Source organism: Lepidochelys olivacea (assembly GCF_965140295.1).
Source record: "Lepidochelys olivacea isolate rLepOli2 genome assembly, chromosome: 23".
NCBI lineage: Eukaryota > Metazoa > Chordata > Testudines > Cheloniidae > Lepidochelys > Lepidochelys olivacea.
Window position 1 is genome coordinate 12,990,163 of NC_140433.1, and position 20,287 is coordinate 13,010,449.

The 20,287-nt window shown below is 61.7% G+C and overlaps 2 protein-coding genes across 3 annotated transcripts in view; both read left to right on the forward strand.

The window, feature by feature from the left end:
- Nucleotides 1–9,152, forward strand: part of LOC311511739 (uncharacterized protein) — a 33,780-nt gene extending 24,628 nt beyond the window's left edge. The window contains exons 7-11 of the mRNA XM_084612584.1: nt 2,183–2,296; nt 4,227–4,340; nt 6,771–6,893; nt 8,155–8,192; nt 8,815–9,152. Of these exons, the coding sequence (XP_084468710.1) occupies nt 2,183–2,296; nt 4,227–4,340; nt 6,771–6,893; nt 8,155–8,192; nt 8,815–8,865 (440 nt within the window). The 3' untranslated portion in view covers nt 8,866–9,152. The remainder of the gene's footprint in view (nt 1–2,182; nt 2,297–4,226; nt 4,341–6,770; nt 6,894–8,154; nt 8,193–8,814) is intronic.
- Nucleotides 9,153–13,631: 4,479 nt separating this feature from the next.
- LOC311511759 (suppressor of cytokine signaling 3-like) lies at nt 13,632–19,678 on the forward strand. Of its 2 annotated transcripts, XM_084612612.1 has the most exons (4): nt 13,632–13,693; nt 14,050–14,152; nt 15,889–15,923; nt 18,260–19,678. In XM_084612612.1, exon 4 carries the CDS (start codon nt 18,345–18,347, stop codon nt 18,969–18,971), a length of 627 nt encoding a protein of 208 aa, XP_084468738.1. In that variant the 5' UTR covers nt 13,632–13,693; nt 14,050–14,152; nt 15,889–15,923; nt 18,260–18,344; the 3' UTR covers nt 18,972–19,678. The 2 variants fall into 2 exon arrangements, 1 of the variants encoding a protein (XP_084468738.1); XR_014709331.1 differs by lacking the exon at nt 13,632–13,693 and having other exon boundaries at nt 13,809–14,152; nt 15,889–15,992; nt 18,260–18,293.
- Nucleotides 19,679–20,287: the final 609 nt, after the last annotated feature.

A 20,287-nucleotide genomic window follows, 5' to 3' on the forward strand; every position in this document is an offset into this window, starting at 1 on the left:
GCCACCCTGCAGCACCCCTGTCAAGGTTCCTTCCCCACTCTGAACTCTAGGGTACAGCTTCGAGCACATGGGGGAGCTGGCCCACGACAGGGGCTCCAGGTGATTAACACTAGTCAGTAATGATTTTGGTTCTGGTTTCCATGGAGCCAGGCAGGGGCCGTATCTGCGCTCAGGGTCTCGCTGGGCTGATCCTCCCCGTTCTGGGATCCCGGGGGTGCTGAACAGGCCCAAATCCCCGGGTCCTGTCCTCTTCCCAGGGATGTCGGTTCCCTGTATAACTAACAACAGACACCAGGGCTCCAGCTTTCTCATCCCCACACCCCGTCCCTTCCAGACGCTGGTTCTATTCCCACAGAGGGAACCAACCTGACTCAGCCGGGAATGACGCCGGCTCCAACCTGCATAGGCAGCTTCGACCCAGGTACCTGTTGTCACGGAGTCCCTGGGCGGTGCTCTGGATCTGCTCCCCATGAAGCCAGGCAGGACTCTGGGGAAGTCTCCTCTCTGGGAGCAGCCTGTCTGCAGGGCACACAGCTCACCCGGCTTCCACCTTCCTGGGTCTGACCTCGGAGCATTCAGCCTCCTCTGCCCCTCCGTGCGCTTCCCTCAGCGAGTCCACCCAGGCGGGGTCCTGGGGAAGCCAGAGGGTCCTGCCCCCCAACTCCGCAGTCAGATGTGACTCTCAGCCAGCCAGTAAAACAGAAGGTTTATTAGATGACAGGAACATGGTCTAACACAGAGCTTGTGGGTGCAGAGAACAGGACCCCTCAGCTGGGTCCATTTTGGGGGGCAGTGAGCCAGACAATCTCATCTGCCCTTCACTCCATGTCCCAGCCAGCCCCAAACTGAAACTCCCTCCAGCCCCTCCTCCTCTGGGCTTTGTCCCTTTCCAGGGCCAGGAGGCCACCTGATTCCTTTGTTCTCCAACCCTTTAGCTCTCACCTTGCAGGGGGGAAGGGCCCAGGCCATCAGTTGCCAGGAAACAGGGTGTCGGCCATTCTCTGTGTCCAGACCCCTGCCCACACCTGCCCTCTAGGGCTCTGCAAGGATCATACACCCTTACCCCACCCCCTAGAGACTTGAGAACTGCCGAGGGGAAACTGAGGCACCCCCACACTATTCAGAGGAAACATTAAGAACAGTCCCACTTCGTCACAGCCTGTAGTGTGTTAAATTGCTCCCCATAGGAATGTGCTATGCACTGTGTACGATTTACAGCTGCCAGTCCTGGTGCTCTGTGTGTAGGACATTCCTACGGAGAGCAATTTAACACACTGCACCTCTCAGTAGCTCGCAGCCCCGCCTCCCAGAGCGCTGGCGGTGCGGTGAGCTGAGGCTGCCGGTGCAGGGCCAGGGGCTAGCCTCCCCGGCCGGGAGCACAAGTGCCAGGCAGGACGGTCCCACAGGCCAGATGTGGCCCACAGGCCATGGTTTGCCCACCTCTGATATAGAGGGTGATGGACAGATCCATGGGGACGGACGGCCATGGGTCGAGGGGATGTGGGTCCTTGGGAACATAGGGCGGTGGGCAGATGGGAGCACGTCTGGTGAGGGATGGAAAGATGGATCAAGATCTTGTCTACATGATAACTGGATCCAAAATGACGAATCCTGTGTGGTTCCCAACCCCCACTGGTGATCTCAGAGCGAGTCTGGGCTGTCGGAATTCGCGCCCCCTGGGTTCATACAGCCCCGTTGGGCAGACGAGCTCACCTGTACCTCTGTAGACACAGGGACGTTCCTCCTCCGAAATAGGGACAGCCACGCCCAGGCCTGCTCCGCAGTGACTCCAAGGGTGAATGGCACCTGGCTGGGGCGGGGACTGTCTGTGTTTGTACAGCTCCGAGCACATGGGGGAGCTGGCCCACGACAGGGGCTTCTGGTAATTAATACTAGTCAGTAATGATTTTGGTTCCGGCTGTTGTGGAGCCAGGCAGGGCCTGTATCTGCACTCAGGGTGCTGCTGGGCCGATCTTTCCCATTCTGGGATCCCCAGGGTGCTGAGCTGGCCCGAGTCCCTGGGTCCCATCCTCTCCCCAGGGACGCCAGCTCAGCCCAGGGAAGAGCCGTGATTGCTGCTTGGGGGAGGAGAGGTTCCCTTTATAACCAACCACATAGACCAGGCCTCCAGCTTTCTCTCCGCTGTGCCCCGCCCCAACAGACGCTGGTTCTATTCCCACAGGGGGAACCCAACTGACTCAGCCGGGAACGACGCTGGCTCCCACCCCCCCAGGCAGCACGGGACCAGGTAGCAGTACTGGGGGCAGGAAATCGCCATCAACCCCCCCAGAAGCAGGTTTGTCCAGCCCAAGGAGCCGCCCTCGGGGGGAGCCATGAGGGGCTGTCTGCTTGGGACAGGGGCAGATCCCCAAAGCGAATGCCCCATCTGAAACCTCCCCCCCCCAGATTCATTTCATACGCGGGGGGAGGGTGTCACTGGAAAGATGCCAGATTAGCTTGGTGGGGACAGGGCCTGGGAGAGCTTCCCCGCAACAGAGAGCCTCACTCCGGGGGTCCCACAGACGGGGGAGATGGAGGAGGCTACAGCTGCCAATATAGCACCAAGTGGGACTCGCCCGTCTGGTCCGAGCCCAGCGACCCTGTGCAGTTGGTGGTAGCAGGTGAGGGTCCTGGCTCAGCGTCCCCGCACGCAGCCCCTCCCACAGCCGGACCCTCAGGGGGTCTTGGCCCCAGTGGGATGCTGTCACGGAGTGTGGGAAAGTCCAGGCCCTGTACCCCTCTTCCTGGGATTCACTGAGACTCTCAGCCAGCCAGTAAAACAGAAGGTTTATTGGACAACAGGAACACAGTCCACAACAGAGCTTGTGGGTACAACCAGGACCCCTCAGTCGAGTCCTTCTGGGGGAGCAGGGAGCTTAGACCCCAGCCCTGGGGTTCCCTGTGTTCCTCCACCCAGCCCCAAACTGAAACTAAACCCCCCCAGCAGGTTCCCTGCTGCAGCCTCTGTCCACATACCTGGCAGATGTGTTACCTCCCACTCCCACTCCTGGCTCTGGTTACAGGCTCTCAGGTCTCCCATCCGCAGGGCACATTCCCAGGTCAACCCTCCCCCCTCCCTGCTGAGTCACATCCTCACAGATGCTCAGGGCCAGGCTCTGGCCTGAGCCCTGGACCCAGCAGAAGGGACCCCCTGGTGGGGAGCGGGGACAGAGTCACTGGGGGGTTCCCCAGCTAGGGGGCGGCAGCAGCCGCTGGAGTTTCAGGGCTGATGGCTCGGGGCTCGGTTCCCTCCCTCCCCCATCCCAGCCCATGCTCGTTTGCATCCCATTGAGGGAACTGACCCAGCTGGGCCCCAGTAGCCGGACCCCCCACCCCACCATGGAGCCAGCGGGAGAAGGTGAGTGGGAGAAATGGAACAATTCATCCCCCAGGGAACAGGGCTCCCCGCTCAGATGCCCACGGGGCTTTCGGGCCGTTTGGAGAGGGCTGGTCCCTGCAGACAGAACTGATGGGTTCAATTCTTCTATATAGAGGGTGAAGGACAGATCCATGGGGACGGACGGCCACGGGTCGAGGGGATGTGGGTCCTTGGGAACATAGGGCGGTGGACAGATGGGAGCACCGCTGGTGAGGGATGGAAAGATGGACCAAGATCTTGTCTACATGATAACTGGATCCAAAATGACGAATCCCGTGTGGTTCCCAACCCCCACTGGTGATCTCAGAGCGAGTCTGGGCTGTCGGAATTCGCGCCCCCTGGGTTCATACAGCCCCGTTGGGCAGACGAGCTCACCTGTACCTCTGTAGACACAGGGACGTTCCTCCTCTGAAATAGGGACAGCCATGCCCAGACCTGCTCCGCAGTGACTCCAAGGGTGAATGGCACCTGGCTGGGGCGGGGACTGTCTCTGTGTTTGTACAGCTCCGAGCACATGGGGGAGCTGGCCCACGACAGGGGCTTCTGGTAATTAATACTAGTCAGTAATGATTTTGGTTCCGGCTGTTGTGGAGCCAGGCAGGGCCTGTATCTGCGCTCAGGGTCCTGCTGGGCCGATCTTTCCCATTCTGGGATCCCCAGGGTGCTGAGCTGGCCCGAGTCCCTGGGTCCCATCCTCTCCCCAGGGACGCCAGCTCAGCCCAGGGAAGAGCCGCGATTGCTGTTTGGGGGAGGAGAGGTTCCCTGTATAACCAACCACATAGACCAGGACTCCAGCTTTCTCTCCGCTGTGCCCCACCCCTGACAGACGCTGGTTCTATTCCCGCAGGGGGAACCCAACTGACTCAGCCGGGAACGACGCTGGCTCCCACCCCCCCAGGCAGCACGGGACCAGGTAGCAGTACTGGGGGCAGGAAATCGCCATCAACCCCCCCAGAAGCAGGTTTGTGCAGCCCAAGGAGCCGCCCTCGGGGGGAGCCACGAGGGGCTGTCTGCTTGGGACAGGGGCAGATCCCCAAAGCGAATGCCCCATCTGAAACCTCCCCCCAAGATTCATTTCATATGCGGGGGGGAGGGTGTCACTGGAAAGATGCCAGATTAGCTTGGTGGGGACATGGCCTGGGAGAGCTTCCCCGCAACAGAGAGCCTCACCCCGGGGGTCCCACAGACGGGGGAGATGGAGGAGGCTACAGCTGCCAATATAGCACCAAGTGGGACTCGCCCGTCTGGTCCGAGCCCAGCGACCCTGTGCAGCTGGTGGTAGCAGGTGAGGGTCCTGGCTCGGCGTCCCCGCACACAGCCCCTCCCACAGCCGGACCCTCAGGGGGTCTTGGCCCCAGTGGGATGCTCAGGGCCAGGCTCTGGCCTGAGCCCTGGACCCAGCAGAAGGGACCCCCCGGTGGGGAGCGGGGACAGAGTCACTGGGGGGTTCCCCAGCTAGGGGGCGGCAGCAGCCGCTGGAGTTTCAGGGCTGATGGCTCGGAGCTCGGTTCCCTCCCTCCCCCATCCCAGCCCATGCTCGTTTGCATCCCATTGAGGGAACTGACCCAGCTGGGCCCCAGCAGCCGGATCCCCCACCTGCCCATGGAGCCAGCGGGAGAAGGTGAGTGGGAGAAATGGAACAATTCATCCCCCAGGGAACAGGGCTCCCCGTTCAGATGCCCACGGGGCCTTCAGGCCGTTTGGAGGTGGCTGGTCCCTGCAGACAGAACTGATGGGTTCAGTTCTTCTGTATAGAGGGTGATGGACAGATCCATGGGGACGGACGGCCAAGGGTCGGTGGGGATGTGGGTCCTTAGGAACATAGGGCGGTGGACAGATGGGAGCACGTCTGGTGAGGGATGGAAAGATGGACTAAGACCTTGTCTACGTGATAACTGGACCCAAATGTTGAATCCTGTGTCGTTCCCAACCCCCCCGGTGATCTCAGAGCGAGTCTGGGCTGTTGGAATTCACGCCCCCTGGGTCGATACAGCCCCGTTGGGCAGACGAGCTCACCTGTACCTCTGTAGATACAGGGATGTTCCTCCTCTGAAATAGGAAGAGCCGCTCCCAGACCTGCTCTTCAGTGACTCCAGGCGGGAATGGCACCTGGCTGGGGCAGGGACCATCTTTGTGTCATTTGTCCGTATAGCTCCGAGCACACGGGGCAGCTGGTTCATGATGGGGGCTCCTGGTGATTAATACTAGTCAGTAATGATTTTGGTTTCAGTTTCCGTGGAGCCAGGCAGGGGCTGTATCTGTGCTTAGGGTCTCACTGGGCCGATCCTCCCCGTTCTGGGATCCCAGGGCCGCTGAGCCAGCCCGAATCCCTGGGTCATGTCCTCTCCCCAGGGACGTCGGCTCAGCCCGGGGAAAAGCCACCATTGCCGGTTGCGGGGAGGACAGGGTCCCCGTATAACTAACCACAGACACTAGGGCTCCAGGTTTCTCACCCCTGTCCCCTGCCCGGACAGACGCTGGTTCTATTCCCTCAGAGGGAACTGACCCGACTCGGTCAGGAGCGATGCCAGTTTCCACCTGCCCAGGCAGCACGGGGCCAGGTACCGGGGCTGGTGGGGGGTAATCAACATCAAACCAGCCCTGGAAACAATCCCACCTCAGTGGCCCCACAAACTGGGTTGCTATGCTGCCCACTGGCACCACAAAGCCACCCGTGTGGGGCATAGCTCAGTGCGTATCCCCCTGGAGAACGGCACTGGGGATAATGATCCCGTGTATCCCATCTGTCTGCTTGAGTCTACAGACAGCCCTGGGGAATGGCTCAGAAGCAGGGATCCCCCTTTGCAGGGGTGCTGCCCAGTGTGGCATTATCCCTGGAACCTATGAATGCAGATAGACATGGCGTTAACACTTGAACCCACTGATTCAGAGTGACATATTGCTGACTCTGGAACCTAATGATGGCTGTTCCAATGACAACACCGTTACATCTTCCGCTGCTGATCACTTCACCAGGGCACAGTTCTCCCAATGATCTCAAAGCGCCCTCTCGGGCCAGAAGCCCCCTTCAACTGCCATCCCCCACCCATATGGTTCCTATGCAGAAGTGAGCTGAAGCTGCTGAAAAATTTCCAGGACAGGGGCAGGACCCGAGGGCAGGGGGGCGGGTGATGCAGGATCTGGGCCCAGCTGGCTTCACAAGCACGGGGCCCCCCACACACACTCTGCCCCCACCTCAGTACAGCCCTCTGCCTTTGGGAGGGAACCCCCTGACCACTATTACCCAGAATCCCCTCTGCTCCTGCCCCTCCCCCCATTAGCCCCACAGAATATTCTGCTGTGGGTCCCTGGGTCCTCGAGGGGAAGGCTCTGGGGCAGCAGGTAACGAACCAGCCGCTCATGGCGCTCACGGCCTGGTGCTGCTTCCCAGGTGGATCGGAACCAAGCGCAGCACCGGATCTGACCCGCCGCATCATGGCCGGGGTGAGCGCGGCGGCCGCCGGCCTCCTCCTTTTCCTCCTGGCCTTCCTCTGCTACAGAAGCACCCGAGGAAGTGAGTGCCCCGCCCAGCGAGGGAAGGGTTAAACCCGCTGCTAAGCCGGGCTGGGAAGGGGTCACGGCTTGGATGGGAGACAGGCCTCAGGGGATGCTCTCCCCTGACAGTGAGAGAGGGTGACCAGATAGCAAGGGTAAAAAATCGGGACAGGGGGTGGGGGGTAATAAGAGCCTATGTGAGAAAACGCCCCCAAAATCAGGACTGTCCTCTAAAATCAGGACTTCTGGTCACCCTACAGTGAGAGCGGGCCCCAGACCCCATGGGCAGCACCAGGGGGCGCTGTGCTGCAGTAAGAAGGGCAATGGGGGCACTAGGGGGCGCTGTGCTGCAGGGGGCAGGGACCTGTCTCTAAGGTATCCAGGCTCTGCAGCTGGAGGGGGCAGGGCTCCCCGGGCAGAGCGGTGTGTGGGACTCCCTCCTGGGCCCCCCATCCCAGCTGCCCTATAGGGCTGGGGGGCAGGGCTGGTACATGGGGATCCAGGTCGACTCAGGGAAAGCACCAGACCCAAGACAGAGCAGATGAGACCCCAGCTCCGCTCCCCACCCCCGATCTACCTGCCCCACGACACAGGACTCCTGGGTTCTCTCCCCAGCTCAGAGATGCGACTAGGATCTAGTGGTTAGATCAGGAGGGCTGGGAGCCAGGATTCCTGGGTTCTCTCCCCAGCTCAGGGAGGGGAGTGGGATCTATGGTTAGATTGGGGGCGGCTGGGAGTCCGGACTCCTGGGTTCTCTCCCTGGCTCTGGGAGGGAAGGGTTCTAGGAGGGGAGTGAGATCTAATTGATAGATCAGGGGGGGCTGGGAGCCAGGACTCCTGGTTTCTCTCCCCGACTCGGGATGGGAAGTGGCATCTAGTGGTTACAACGGGGGGGGGGGGCTAGGAGCCAGGACTCCTGGGTTCTATCACTACCTCTCTCTTTCTCCCAGTAGGGAGTCCAATGCTGCAGCCACAGTCTGTAAGTCACACATGAGGGGGCAGCCATGGAGCAGGGGGGAAGGGTCCCCTGGCAGGGGCCGTGTCCTGGGGGGGGCGGGGTTAATGCTGATGTGGGTGCTCCCCTGGCTCACTGTGTACCTTTGGGGGCACCCTTGCCACACTCTGTATCTCAGTTTCCCCTGCTGCACCATGGGGCTAGTGACCCTGCCCCACCCCAGTGCGCTGGGGGGCAGGCTGGCTCAGATGGGGGTGGGGAGCTGGGCCCGGGGTGAGGGACCCAGCCACTCACCGAGGTGCGTGTGTGTGCGTCTATTCCACAGACACCCTCATCGGCGAAGGAAAGGAGCTGGATGTCCTGGTAAGTGGCCCCCACTCCTCACCCCCCCCCAGCACCAATGGACCATCCAGCCTCCCCCCGCCCAGCCACCATCCAGCCCTGCACAGGTCCCACTAGAGCCATGTTCTGACGCTGGCCCCCCAGACTCTGCCTGGTCTCTCACCCTCCCCTCCCCCGTGCCCCCTCAGGGCAGACACCGGAGGTGGGGATCAGCACCGAGGCTCCCCCAGGAGAGGGGCGGGAGACCCAGAACACAGAGAATAAGAGCCTGACCCTGCACCCCGCAAACTCAGCTTGACCCCGTCAAACCATCCTGCAAACGTTTGCATGAGATTTGCGGAGGGTCAGCGGAATTCCATGGGGGGCAGCTGCCAGGGTGGGGGAATTTCCCTCATCTCTGCCCCATGGGGCTCTGTGGGCTGGAGTGAGCGGGCGGGGAGGGGGGGGTGATCCTGGATTCTTTGGGGGGCAGGGGGAAGAGCAGCTCTCAGGAGCCCCCTGCTGGACAGGACAGAGCGTGTCAGAGCAACTGTGCATGGGGGCGGAGCTGTGGGGGGCATCGCTGCCCCCTAGTGGCTGGGATCAGAACAGTCTGATGTGTGTGGGTTGGTGTTAGCACCCCGTTGCCTCTCTCCCCCCCCAGCCCCAGGAGCCCGACCCCGACTACGCTGAGGTGGACACCCAGGTGCTGTAGGCCAAGCGGGGGGTGTCCGACCCCTGCCCCCGAGCCCGTCCTGCCATCAGCGTGAGCCGGGGGTGCAGGGGCGCCCCCCCACAGCGTGAACCCAGGGGGAGTCATCAGAGCGACGGGACAGGGAGCGGCGGCCACCAGGGGGTGACAGATTGATTCCCCCCCCCCCAGAGAACGGGCTCGGCTTATAGCCCCCCCGCAGCCCTCCCTCCAGCTGGTGCCGCCCCACCCAGCCCCATGGGTGGGGGGCCAGGAGGGCTCAGCGCCAGGAGGGGGGAGGGGACACGCCGTGGCAGCTGTTTGTGTTATTTTGTATCCTGTTAATCTCCAGATTTGTAATAAACACAGAACCACAAACCTGCCCTCCCCCGGGCACCCTGCAGCCCCCCTGTACCCGCGCCGGGAGTGTGTGTTTCACCTGGGGGAGGTGGGATCACTCTGGGGTGGAGCGTGGGGGCTGGGTATCCAGGGACCCCTCGCCCAGCACTGGGACGTGACACCTCTGGGGTGGGGTGCGGCAGCTGTTCCACCCAGAGAGTCGATGGCTGCGAACCGGACGGGCCCGGGGACCGAGCTGGCCGAGCGGCACGGGCAGGAGAGAACGGCCGGCCCGGAAGCAGTGTAACCTGGTGCTCCAGCCCCCCGCCCGCCTGGCCCTTCCCCACAGGGGCCCCGGGCCCTGCCGCTGGGCCGACCGGGGAATCCCCGCTAGCTGGGAGCAGTGTGGGGGCTACGACACAGAGCAGGGCATTCCTGGTTCCCTCCAGCAGGGGGCGATCGGGACACACAAACATATGCCCCGCACTCTGACATCCCCCCTGGCAGCCCCTCCCCCCCTTTGGGCCTTGCAGGGGTGGGGGAGCTGCTCTAGCAGACCCATTCCCATCCCCACTCATGCACCGAGCTGCCAGGCCTCAGCTCCGGGTTGCCAGGTGGCACCGACGCCAAGGGCCGAACAGGGGAGTGGGTGGAGAACCCTCGTGGGCAGGGGGGAGGGTGCTTTGATGGCAATGGGGGGGGGCTCTGGGGAGCGACCGGCAGCCCCCCCCCGCCCCCCCCCCCCAGCGCACGGCCTTTGTTGTGATTGCTGTTTAGCATTCTGCCGTGTGCCTCCGCTAAGGGCTGCTAGGAAGCCGGCGGCCTTACCGGCATCTCGCCTCTGCCAGGAACCAGCTGCTTGTAAACACCGGGCCAGCCAGAAACCCCGTGGGAGGGCTCCCCTCCCCACGACTGTGTGTGCCACGGGGGTAAGTGGGCCTGGAGCACCCCACACACACCCCCACCCAGAGCAACATACACAGCTCCTCCCTCCACCGATGCACCCCCATCCCCACCCCCAGCAAGGGGCAGAAGGGACCTCTGGGACTGGGCCTCTCTTTTGGGGTGGAACGGGGGACAGGTGGCACCATGGGGTGTCATGCCTGGGGGGGTGGGAGGGAGACACCTGGGAGAGGGGCTGAGACCCAGCGTGAAGGCCACAGAACAGGAATAACACTACTGGGTGGGAGCCGGCACCCCCTCGAGGGGAGACGCCCCGTGCCCCATTCCCCACCCCCCTGAGCCAGCCAGTCCCCGCCCTGGGGCGGGATGGGAGCCGGTGCCCCCTAGAGGGGAAAGGCCCCGCGCCCCATTCCCCACCCCCGCTGAGCCAGCCAGTCCCCGCCCTGGGGCCGGATGGGAGCCGGTGCCCCCTAGAGGGGAAAGGCCCCGCGCCCCATTCCCCGCCCCCGCTGAGCCAGCCAGTCCCCGCCCTGGGGCCGGATGGGAGCCGGTGCCCCCTAGAGGGGAAAGGCCCCGCGCCCCATTCCCCGCCCCCGCTGAGCCAGCCAGTCCCCGTGCTGGGGCCAGATGGGAGCTGCGCCCCCTAGAGGGGAAAGGTCCTGCGCCCCATTCCCCGCCCCCGCTGAGCCAGCCAGTCCCCGCCCTGGGGCCGGATGGGAGCCGGTGCCCCCTAGAGGGGAAAGGCCCCGCGCCCCATTCCCCGCCCCCGCTGAGCCAGCCAGTCCCCGTGCTGGGGCCAGATGGGAGCTGCGCCCCCTAGAGGGGAAAGGTCCTGCGCCCCATTCCCCGCCCCCGCTGAGCCAGCCAGTCCCCGCCCTGGGGCCGGATGGGAGCCGGTGCCCCCTAGAGGGGAAAGGCCCCGTGCCCCATTCCCCACCCCCCTGAGCCAGCCAGTCCCCGCCCTGGGGCGGGATGGGAGCCGGTGCCCCCTAGAAGGGAAAGGCCCCGCGCCCCATTCCCCACCCCCGCTGAGCCAGCCAGTCCCCGCCCTGGGGCCGGATGGGGCGTCCCTCTCGCACGCTGTCCTCTGGGGCTCTGTGTGTGTTACTCAGGCTGGGAAATGAAATGAACTCACTGCCAACCAGCTGCAGCCAAAGGGGAACCTGTCGTGAGGGGTGGGGGGTGAGCAGGGTTCCTGCACTTGGCGTGGGGAAGGGAGGGGGGCAAGGAGTGAAAGGGGAAAAAGAGAAGAGGATGGGGGTGGGGGCTGGGAGCCAGGACTACTGGGTTCTATGCCCACCTCTGGGAGGGGAGCAGGGTCTAGTCGTTTGAGCTTGGTATAGTGGTTGTGAGAGGGCAGGACTCCTGGGTTCTCAGCCCAGTTCTGCCACAGCTGTGGACAAATCCATTCTCAGTGCCTCAGTTTCCCCATCTGCCCCATGGGGTGAGGGCTCTTGGCTGGCCCCAGGGGAGGGTTGCAAGAGTTGGTGAATTTCCAGCAAAGGGCCATGGGCTGTGTTCAGGCATCCAGCCCACATCCGGGGGCCGGCGATGGAGGAGACCCAGCGAGGGCTCAGGACCCCCGGGACCTGGCTCTGAGAACAGGCAGCAGGGAGAACTGAGCACCCAGCCAGGTGCTACTGACACCTGTCAATCATCCGTCAACCCCCCCTACTCCACCATAGGGCTCTGACACCCCCTGGCCACTCCCCAATACCTCAGGGGTGGCCGAACCTCAGTGGGGGGGATAGCAGGGATTCTCCCTCCGGACTCCTGGGTTCTGCAGAGGTTCCCCCAGACTCTCTCTCTGGGGGACAGGGGCCACTATGCCTGCTGCTCTATTGGAGGTGGGGGGATAGTGGCTGGTATTGGAGGGGTGCCCTCCCCCAGCGGGGGGCACCAGCAGGCCCCCAGATTTTAAATGGTTTTTCGTTATATCCCTTGTTCAGCTCCCATCTGGCCACAGTCCAGGGACTGGCTGGCTCAGGGGGGCGGGGAATGGGGCAGGAAGCCCCTCCCCTCTAGGGGGCGCCAGCTGAGATCCAGCCCTAGATCAGTAGATACCAAAAGTCCTTCTTGGGTGACTCGTGTGTGTAATGAGTTTGTTGGGTCTCAGCCCCGCTTCCTGGGCACCCACAATGCGCAGCCCTCTCCTCCGCCAGGTGGTTTAGTGGAGCCCTGGAAGGGCCAGGGATACTGGCCCCTTTTTGCCCCCACCCCCCCGTGTGGGGGGGGACTTCAGGGATGAGATAAAGAAAGAGAAAAATGTGAAGTGCGAAGAAAGAAAGAGGGAGAGGGAGGGGGAAGGACACAAAGGGAGAGGGGTAGGACAGAAAGGGGGGAAAGCACAAAGTAGAAGGAGGAGGGGGAAGGAGATGGGAGAGGGGAGTGGGCAGGGGAGTCTGGGGGGGAGCGCAGTGGGGGGGGAGAGCAGATGAAGGAGGAGGGGGAAGGAGGTGGGAGAGGGAAGTGGGGCAGGGGGGAGAACAGTGGGGGGGGAAGAGCAGAGGAAGGAGGAGGGGGAAGGAGGTGGGAGAGGGGCAGCGGGGCAGGGGGATTGAGGGGAGGGCAGGGAGGGAAGGGGTAGACGGAGGAGGGGGGAAGGAGGTGGGAGAGGGGAGCGGGCAGGGTCGTCGGGGGGGAGCGCAGTGGTGGGGGAGGAGCAGACGAAGGAGGAGGGGGAAGGAGGTGGGAGAGGGCGGCGGGGCAGGGGGATTGAGGGGAGGGCAGGGAGGGAAGAGGTAGACGGAGGAGGGGGGAAGGAGGTGGGAGAGGGGCAGCGGGGCAGGGGGATTGAGGGGAGGGCAGGGAGGGAAGAGGTAGACGGAGGAGGGGGAAAGGTGGGAGAGGGGAGCGGGCAGGGGCGTCGGGGGGAGCGCAGTGGTGGGGGAGGAGCAGACGAAGGAGGAGGGGGAAGGAGGTGGGAGAGGGCGGCGGGGCAGGGGGATTGAAGGGAGGGCAGGGAGGGAAGAGGTAGACGGAGGAGGGGGAAGGAGGTGGGAGAGGGCGGCGGGGCAGGGGGATTGAGGGGAGGGCAGGGAGGGAAGAGGTAGACGGAGGAGGGGGGAAGGAGGTGGGGGAAGGGAGCGGGCAGGGGGAAAGCGGGGGGGACAGTGTGGGGGGGAAGGGGCAGACGAAGGGGGGGGTGAGCTCCGCTCCCAGCCTTTGGGAAGGTCTGTGACCGTCCCCTGTGCTTGGGCGGAAGGGTTAACGCCTGGGCTGTGTGTTTCTTGGCGGGGGCGGGGGGTTACGGGACTCCCCCCCCAGGAGGGAAAGGGGAGGAAAGCCAGCCCTGCCCCCTCCCCGGTGTCCCTCAGCCCCGTGCAGGCAGCGAGGGGGAGGGACCGCGGCGAAGATCCCCTCCCTTTTACCAACAGTGCCCTGCACACTTCCAGGAATCACCCTGAGCCTGGGGGGGTTAACCCAGCTTCGCCTGCCAATCACAGCCCAGCCCGCCGGCCCCGAGCACCCCCTGTGGCCAATGGGATGGGGATGGGGCCCATTCACAAAAATAAATATGAGACCCCCCCACCCCCATCCCAGGATACCCCCCCCCTCCCCAGTCCAGCCAGGAGAGACTCTGGCCGCGTGTCAATTTCAGCCTGAATGGGTGGGGTGGGGTGTGAAATTGACGAGATTAGGGGCCGGGCTGGGCGGGGGAGGTGGGGGGGGAAAGACCTTTCCTGTGCCGCCCCCACCCCCCCGCCCCAGACCCACAACTCCCAAAGCATCCAAGCCTCCTGCTTGTGCGAAAGGGAAAGTGGTTTTTCCTCCTTCCCCCTGCGGTGCCTACCGCGGCTTCCCGGCAGCTCCCCTCTCCAGGGGCCCTGCTCCCTCCCCCCCCCCCGGGAGATTGGGGGGCCGGCTGCCTGGCCAGGATGTGCCCCCCAAGGGGGAGGCTTTCCTGTGACTTGGGGGAGTGGAGTTGATTTGCTTTGTTTCCCTCCCCCCCGCTCCCCTGCCCAGAGAGGACTCCAGGAATAGCTTCCCTTCCCATCACGCCAGAATAGGTCTACACGGGCGGCGAGCGAAATCGCATCAATCTGGACTGGTTTGGGATCAGAAAGGGGTGAGTTAAAACGGGCGATTATTTCGGGCGGGAGCGACCGTGGGCAGACACTCACAAAAACTACCCACCAGGGGATTTTGCAAGTCGTTTTTATTTTTTGCCCGGGGTGGGGGGCCTGGACCTAGGGCACCCCTGGCACAACTGCCCCCAAATTTGCCCCGCTGCCCCCTGCCCCCCGTCACCCATGGAGCAGAGCAGCCGGCAAGACAATGGGACTTTAGGGTGCTTTTAGCAACACCCAACTCCCTGCTCCAAGGAGCCCGGGCTGTTAATGAGGATAACAACAATCCTCATTAAGAAGGGGCCTGCCTGGGAGAAATTGGGGGCTGGTTGATTTGAAGGAAGAGCTTTCCAATGCCTGGTTTAAAGGGATTATTTTAAAGTTTTCACGGGGTTTTGGTTTTTTTTAAGAACAATTTTTGTCCTCCCCCCCCCGACCCTCCTGACCTGTCTCTTTTTGCCACTGTTTTAATTCTGCCATTCCTTAATTGTTAATTGTTAATATCCCACTGATTTGGGGTCAGTTTACACTTGGGGTTTGTTTTTTAACCTTGGTTTTAGGTTAGTTATTTGGGGTCAGTTTCCAGGCTGGTTTGTGGGGGGTTAATATTGGTTTTAGGTTAGTTATTTGGGGTCAGTTTCTGGGCTGCTTTGGGGGTGGGGGGGTTAACATTGGTTTTAGGTTAGTTATTTGGGGTCAGTTTCTGGGCTGGTTGGGGGTAGGGGGGTTAACATTGATTTTAGGTTAGTTATTTGGGGTCAGTTTCCGGGCTGCTTTGGGGGTGGGGGGGTTAACATTGGTTTTAGGTTAGTTATTTGGGGTCAGTTTCTGGGCTGGTTGGGGGTAGGGGGGTTAACATTGGTTTTAGGTTAGTTATTTGGGGTCAGTTTCTGGGCTGGTTTGGGGGTGGGGGGGTTAACATTGGTTTTAGGTTAGTTATTTGGGGTCAGTTTCCAGGCTGGTTTGTGGGGGGGTTAATATTGGTTTTAGGTTAGTTATTTGGGGTCAGTTTCTGGGCTGCTTTGGGGGTGGGGGGGTTAACATTGGTTTTAGGTTAGTTATTTGGGGTCAGTTTCTGGCTGCTTTGGGGGTGGGGGGGTTAACATTGGTTTTAGGTTAGTTATTTGGGGTCAGTTTCCGGGCTGCTTTGGGGGTAGGAGGGTTAACATTGGTTTTAGGTTAGTTATTTGGGGTCAGTTTCTGGGCTGGTTGGGGGTAGGGGGGTTAATATTGGTTTTAGGTTAGTTATTTGGGGTTATGGGGGACTGGATGTCTCGATTTTATAAGGACCATGCCGATATTCAGGGCTTTGTCTAATATCCCCACCTATTACCTTCCACCCCGTCACGGTTTTTCACACTTGCTAGTTGGGGCCAGTTGACGGGTTGGGTTTTTTGACATTTAGTGTAGTTACTTGGGCTCACACTGGGATGCCCGGGCCGCGGGTGCCCGTCACACTGGCTCTGGGCCCCGGTACATCCAAAGAAGTGACGTGCGGGAGTGTGTTTCACTGCAATCAATGGGACAAATCCAAGCGGGTGAGGAAATCTGTGCCAGGCTCGAGGCTTTGACCCGGGAGGGTTTGCATGAGCCTTAGGAAAAGGGTTCCCAGAACTGGGCTCCCCGATTTCGTGGAGCACGATGCAGCTCAGGCCCTTCGTTCATTTCATAGGGTCAGGTTTTTTATAAGAGCTTGGTTTGAAATAATCTACCTGCCGGGTTTCTTGTTTTTTAGGCCCAACAAGAGTTCCTGTTCCCCCGGAGCTGGAGGTTTGTTCCAGCCTCAGGGTTTCCTGGAGGAAGTTGGAGCAGGGAGTGAATTTGGCGCAGCCTTAAAATGTTTGTTCCCCTTTGCCCCCACCCCACACACACACACACAGAGACAAAGTGGGATTTGCTCCCTGTTCTCTGGGGCTGCTGGGCTGGGGCAGCGGCAGGCAGAGAGCAGAAGAGTTTGTGGTGGTGTGTGTGTGTGTCTCTGTGTGTGTGTACATTTTGTGTGGGGAGGATTGTGTGTGTGTGTACATTTTGAGTGGGGAGGATAGTGTGTGTGTGTACATTTTGTATGTGTGTGTACATTTTGAGTGGGGAGGATTGTGTGAGTGTGTGTGTGTGTACGTAAATTTTGTGTGGGGAGGTGTGTGTGTGTGTACATTTTGTATGTGTGTGTACATTTTGAGTGGGGAGGATTGTGTGAGTGTGTACATTTTGTGTGTGTGTGTATACATTCTGTGTGGGGAGGTGTGTGCGTCTGTACATTTGGGGGGGTATGTGTGTGTGGGTATGTGTGTACATTTTGTATGTGTGTGAGTGTGTACACTGTGTGTGTGAGGGTGTACATTTTGTGTGGGGAGGTGTGTGTGTGTACATTTTGTATGTGTGTGTACATTTTGAGTGGGGAGGATTGTGTGAGTGTGTACATTTTGTGTGTGTGTGTGTATACATTCTGTGTGGGGAGGTGTGTGCGTCTGTACATTTGGGGGGGTATGTGTGTGAGTGTGTACATTTTGTATGTGTGTGAGTGTGTACATTTTGTGCGGGGAGGAGTGTGTGTGTACTGTGTGTACATTTTGTGTGAGGATTGTGTGTGTGTACATTGTGTGTGGGGAGGGGAGGATTGAGTGGGTGGGTGTACATTTTGCTTGTATATGTTATGAGTATGTTTGCATATTCTGTTGGTGTGAATGTACACGTTTTGCCCATGAGTGTCTTCCACACACTCCTCTCTGTGTGTATATATTGTGTGTGTGTGTTTATGGCTCTCATGCTTTGTGTATAATGTACACAAAGAAACCAGACATACAGGAGATATACATTTATCTTTGTGTTTACCATATCTGTGTGCATTTGTATGTTATACGTGTGTGAGAGGGTGTGTGTATGGGTAGTTGTGAATGCTTGTGTTTGCACAGGTGTGTTTTCAGTGTGTGTGTATAATTATATGGAATAATATGTTGCGTGTGTAGATCTGCGATGGGGTTTCTGAGGAGTGTGTTATAAGTGTGTGGATGTGGGGGTGGTTTGTTTGTGTGTATATTTTGTGGGTGCGTCTTAAGTGTATGGTGTGTATACAAACACACACAGTGCAGAGCTCATCCCCTCCAGCACGGGGCGGCAGGCGTGCACCCACACACCATAGATTTTTAGGTATGTTCTTCTGTGGGGTGTGATTATGTGTGTGTATCCCTGGTATGCAGAGGTGCTTCTGGGAGTGAGTGTGTGTATGTTTTGTGTGTGTTTGTGTGTAACTGTATTTGGTGCAGTTTGCTGTGTGTTGCTGGCTGGCCACAGTGTGACGTTTGGGTACGTGTGTGTGTGTGTGTGTGTGTGTGTGTGTGTGTGTGATGGACGTTGTAGGTGACTCTAAGGGTATGTTTCTGTGGGGTACATGTGTGTCTGAGCCTGCTTGTGTGCACCTTTGTCGCTGTGTGTGTGTGTGTCCTGCACAGAAATCCCAGCACGCAAGTAAGTGTACACACACCCCTTTACACCTGGAGGTGATTCCAATACTAGACTGGTTAGAGAAGGGGGGCTGGGAGCCAGGACTCCTGGGTTCTCTCCCCGCCTCTGGGAGGGGAGTGGGGTCTAGTGGTAAGAGCCGTGGGGGCTGGAGGCCAGGACTCCTGGGTTCTCTCCCCGCCTCTGGGAGGGGAGTGGGGTCTAGTGGTAAGAGCCGTGGGGGCTGGAGGCCAGGACTCCTGGGTTCTCTCCCCGCCTCTGGGAGGGGAGTGGGGTCTAGTGGTAAGAGCCGTGGGGGCTGGAGGCCAGGACTCCTGGGTTCTCTCCCCGCCTCTGGGAGGGGAGTGGGGTCTAGTGGTAAGAGCCGTGGGGGCTGGAGGCCAGGACTCCTGGGTTCTCTCCCCGCCTCTGGGAGGGGAGTGGGGTCTACTGATTAGAGCGGGGGGGGGGGCTGGGGGCCAGGACTCCTGGGTTCTCTCCCCAGCCCCAGGGTCGTTAGATCGTAAGGATCGTTAATAGCCCGTGTTGGATTCTGTGCGAGACCTTGCAGGTACCTGCCCTGAGACGCCCCTCACTCCCGACCCACAGCCCCGGGCTCCCCACCCCCCCCCCTTTCCATTGACCCCCCTCCCCCCTTCTCTCCACAGATGATCCCGCGGGAGGGACCCCGGTGAGCCGGAGGACTCAGCGGGGTGGGCGGGGGGGGGAGGAGAATCCGGCCTGGGCAGCGCGATGGTCCCGCTGTGTTGGCCCTGCGTGCGCTGCTGCCCGGACCCCCCGGCCGCCATGAGCCGGCCCCCCGCCCCGCGGCCCCCCGGCCCGTCCTACCGCTACCGGAGCTTCTGCGGGGACTTCGAGCGGGTGGAGACGGCGCTGGAGAGGCTGGAGGCCAGCGGCTTCTACTGGGGCAGCCTGTCGGGGGCGGAGGCCAAGCGGCTGCTGAGCCCCCACCCGCCGGGGGCTTTCCTGGTCCGCGACTCCTCCGACCACCGGCACCTCTTCACCCTCAGCCTCCGCACCGGGGCCGGCATCACCAACCTGCGCATCCAGCAGCGGGGGGCCGCCTTCCACCTGGAGACCCAGCCGGGGGCCCCCGGCCCGCCCGCCTTCGCCTGCGTGGTGCAACTGGTAGAGCACTACCTGGGGCGGGCCGGGCACCCGGGGGCCCCCTGCTACCTGGAGGCCCGGGGCAGCCGCCCCGAGCCCCTGGCCCTGGCCCGCCCGCTGCGCTGCAAGGTGGCCTCGCTGCAGGAGCTGTGCCGGCGGGCCGTGCGGGCCAGCGTCCGGGCAGGGACGGGGGGGCCCGATCTGGAGGGGCTGCCCGTGCCCCGGGCCCTGCGCAACTCCCTGCGCTGCTAGGGGGCCGCGCCCCAGGCCCTACCGAACTGTCGGCCCAGCGGGAGGGGAGAGGAGCGAGCGGGGGGGGGGTCCAGGGAGCCTCCCGTAACAGGTGGGGGAGGGGAGGAAACCCCAGAGCAGGACCCCCTCTGGGACACCCCCGCTATTTCCAGCGCAGCGGGAGGAAGACCAGGGAAGGGGTCTGTACCCCACACCCTGTGGAAAACCCAGCACCACAGGGTTGGGAGAGACCGGGGTGGGGGGAGACTGGCTTCAGCCCCCTGGCAGCTCCGGCGTGTGGGAGAGACGGGACTGGAGGGGGGAAAGGCCTGGAGTGGATGGGGCTCTTTGGGCCAGGGCTGCAACCCAGGATAAGAACTGGGAGGGGGACACAGGAATTAGTGGGGACTGGAAGCCAGGACTCCTGGGTTCTCTCTCCAACTCTGGGGAGCGGGATCTAGCGATTGGAGGGAGGGGACTAGGAGCCAGGACTCCTGGGTTCTCTCCCCAGCTCTGGGGAGGGCATGGGGTCTACATCCCACCTATAGCCAGAGGAGTCAAAGCGGACCGTGGCCCCGTGTTGGGGCTCCCACCTCATCCCCTGGAGGGCGTCCCGCCAACCTCACGGACCTCGTCTTCCCCCCAGGAGCGCTCGCGGCCCCGTCACTACCAGCCGGGCTGGGCCGTGGGCTTGTACCGCTGCGTCGGGACAGAATAAACCTCGGTCTGCTGCACCCTGCCTCCCGCCACTGCTTTGGGGCTGCCTGGGACCCGGGGGATACAGGGGCAGCCCCTCAGAGCCCCCACACCCTAAGAGGGAAAAGCCCCATGAGCCAGCCAAGACCCAGGCCTGGGACCAGAGCCGGGCTGGTGCCCCCCAGAGCAGTGGCTGCAGCTCAGCCGCTGGTTGAGGGAGCCTCCTGTAAACAGCCCCCCCGGGCCCCACCCCAGAGGCTGCTGCATCTAGAGTTGACCCCGTCCTGACTCCCTTCCGCGCCCGGCTGTTCCCGTAAGGCTCTTGGCACCACATCCGCTGACTCAGGGGAGCAAAGTTACTGAAAGTCGCTCCACGGTTCAGGAAAAAACCCAGCTGCTTCCCCCCCCCTCCGGCTTTCGTTTCCCCCAGCAGCTGGGCTGAGGGTCAAGGGGCCGGCGTGGGGGGGCCCCCAGCTGCACTGTGCCAGTTATTACAGCCCAGGGCTGCTCCCCCAACCCCCCCCTTTCCCATCCCTGGCCCAGCTCCAGCCTTTCACCTTCATTTCCCAGCAGGTCCCAGCCCTGGACCCACCTCCCTCTGGGGGGTGGGGCGGGGCTCCCCCAGGTGATACAGCACCAGG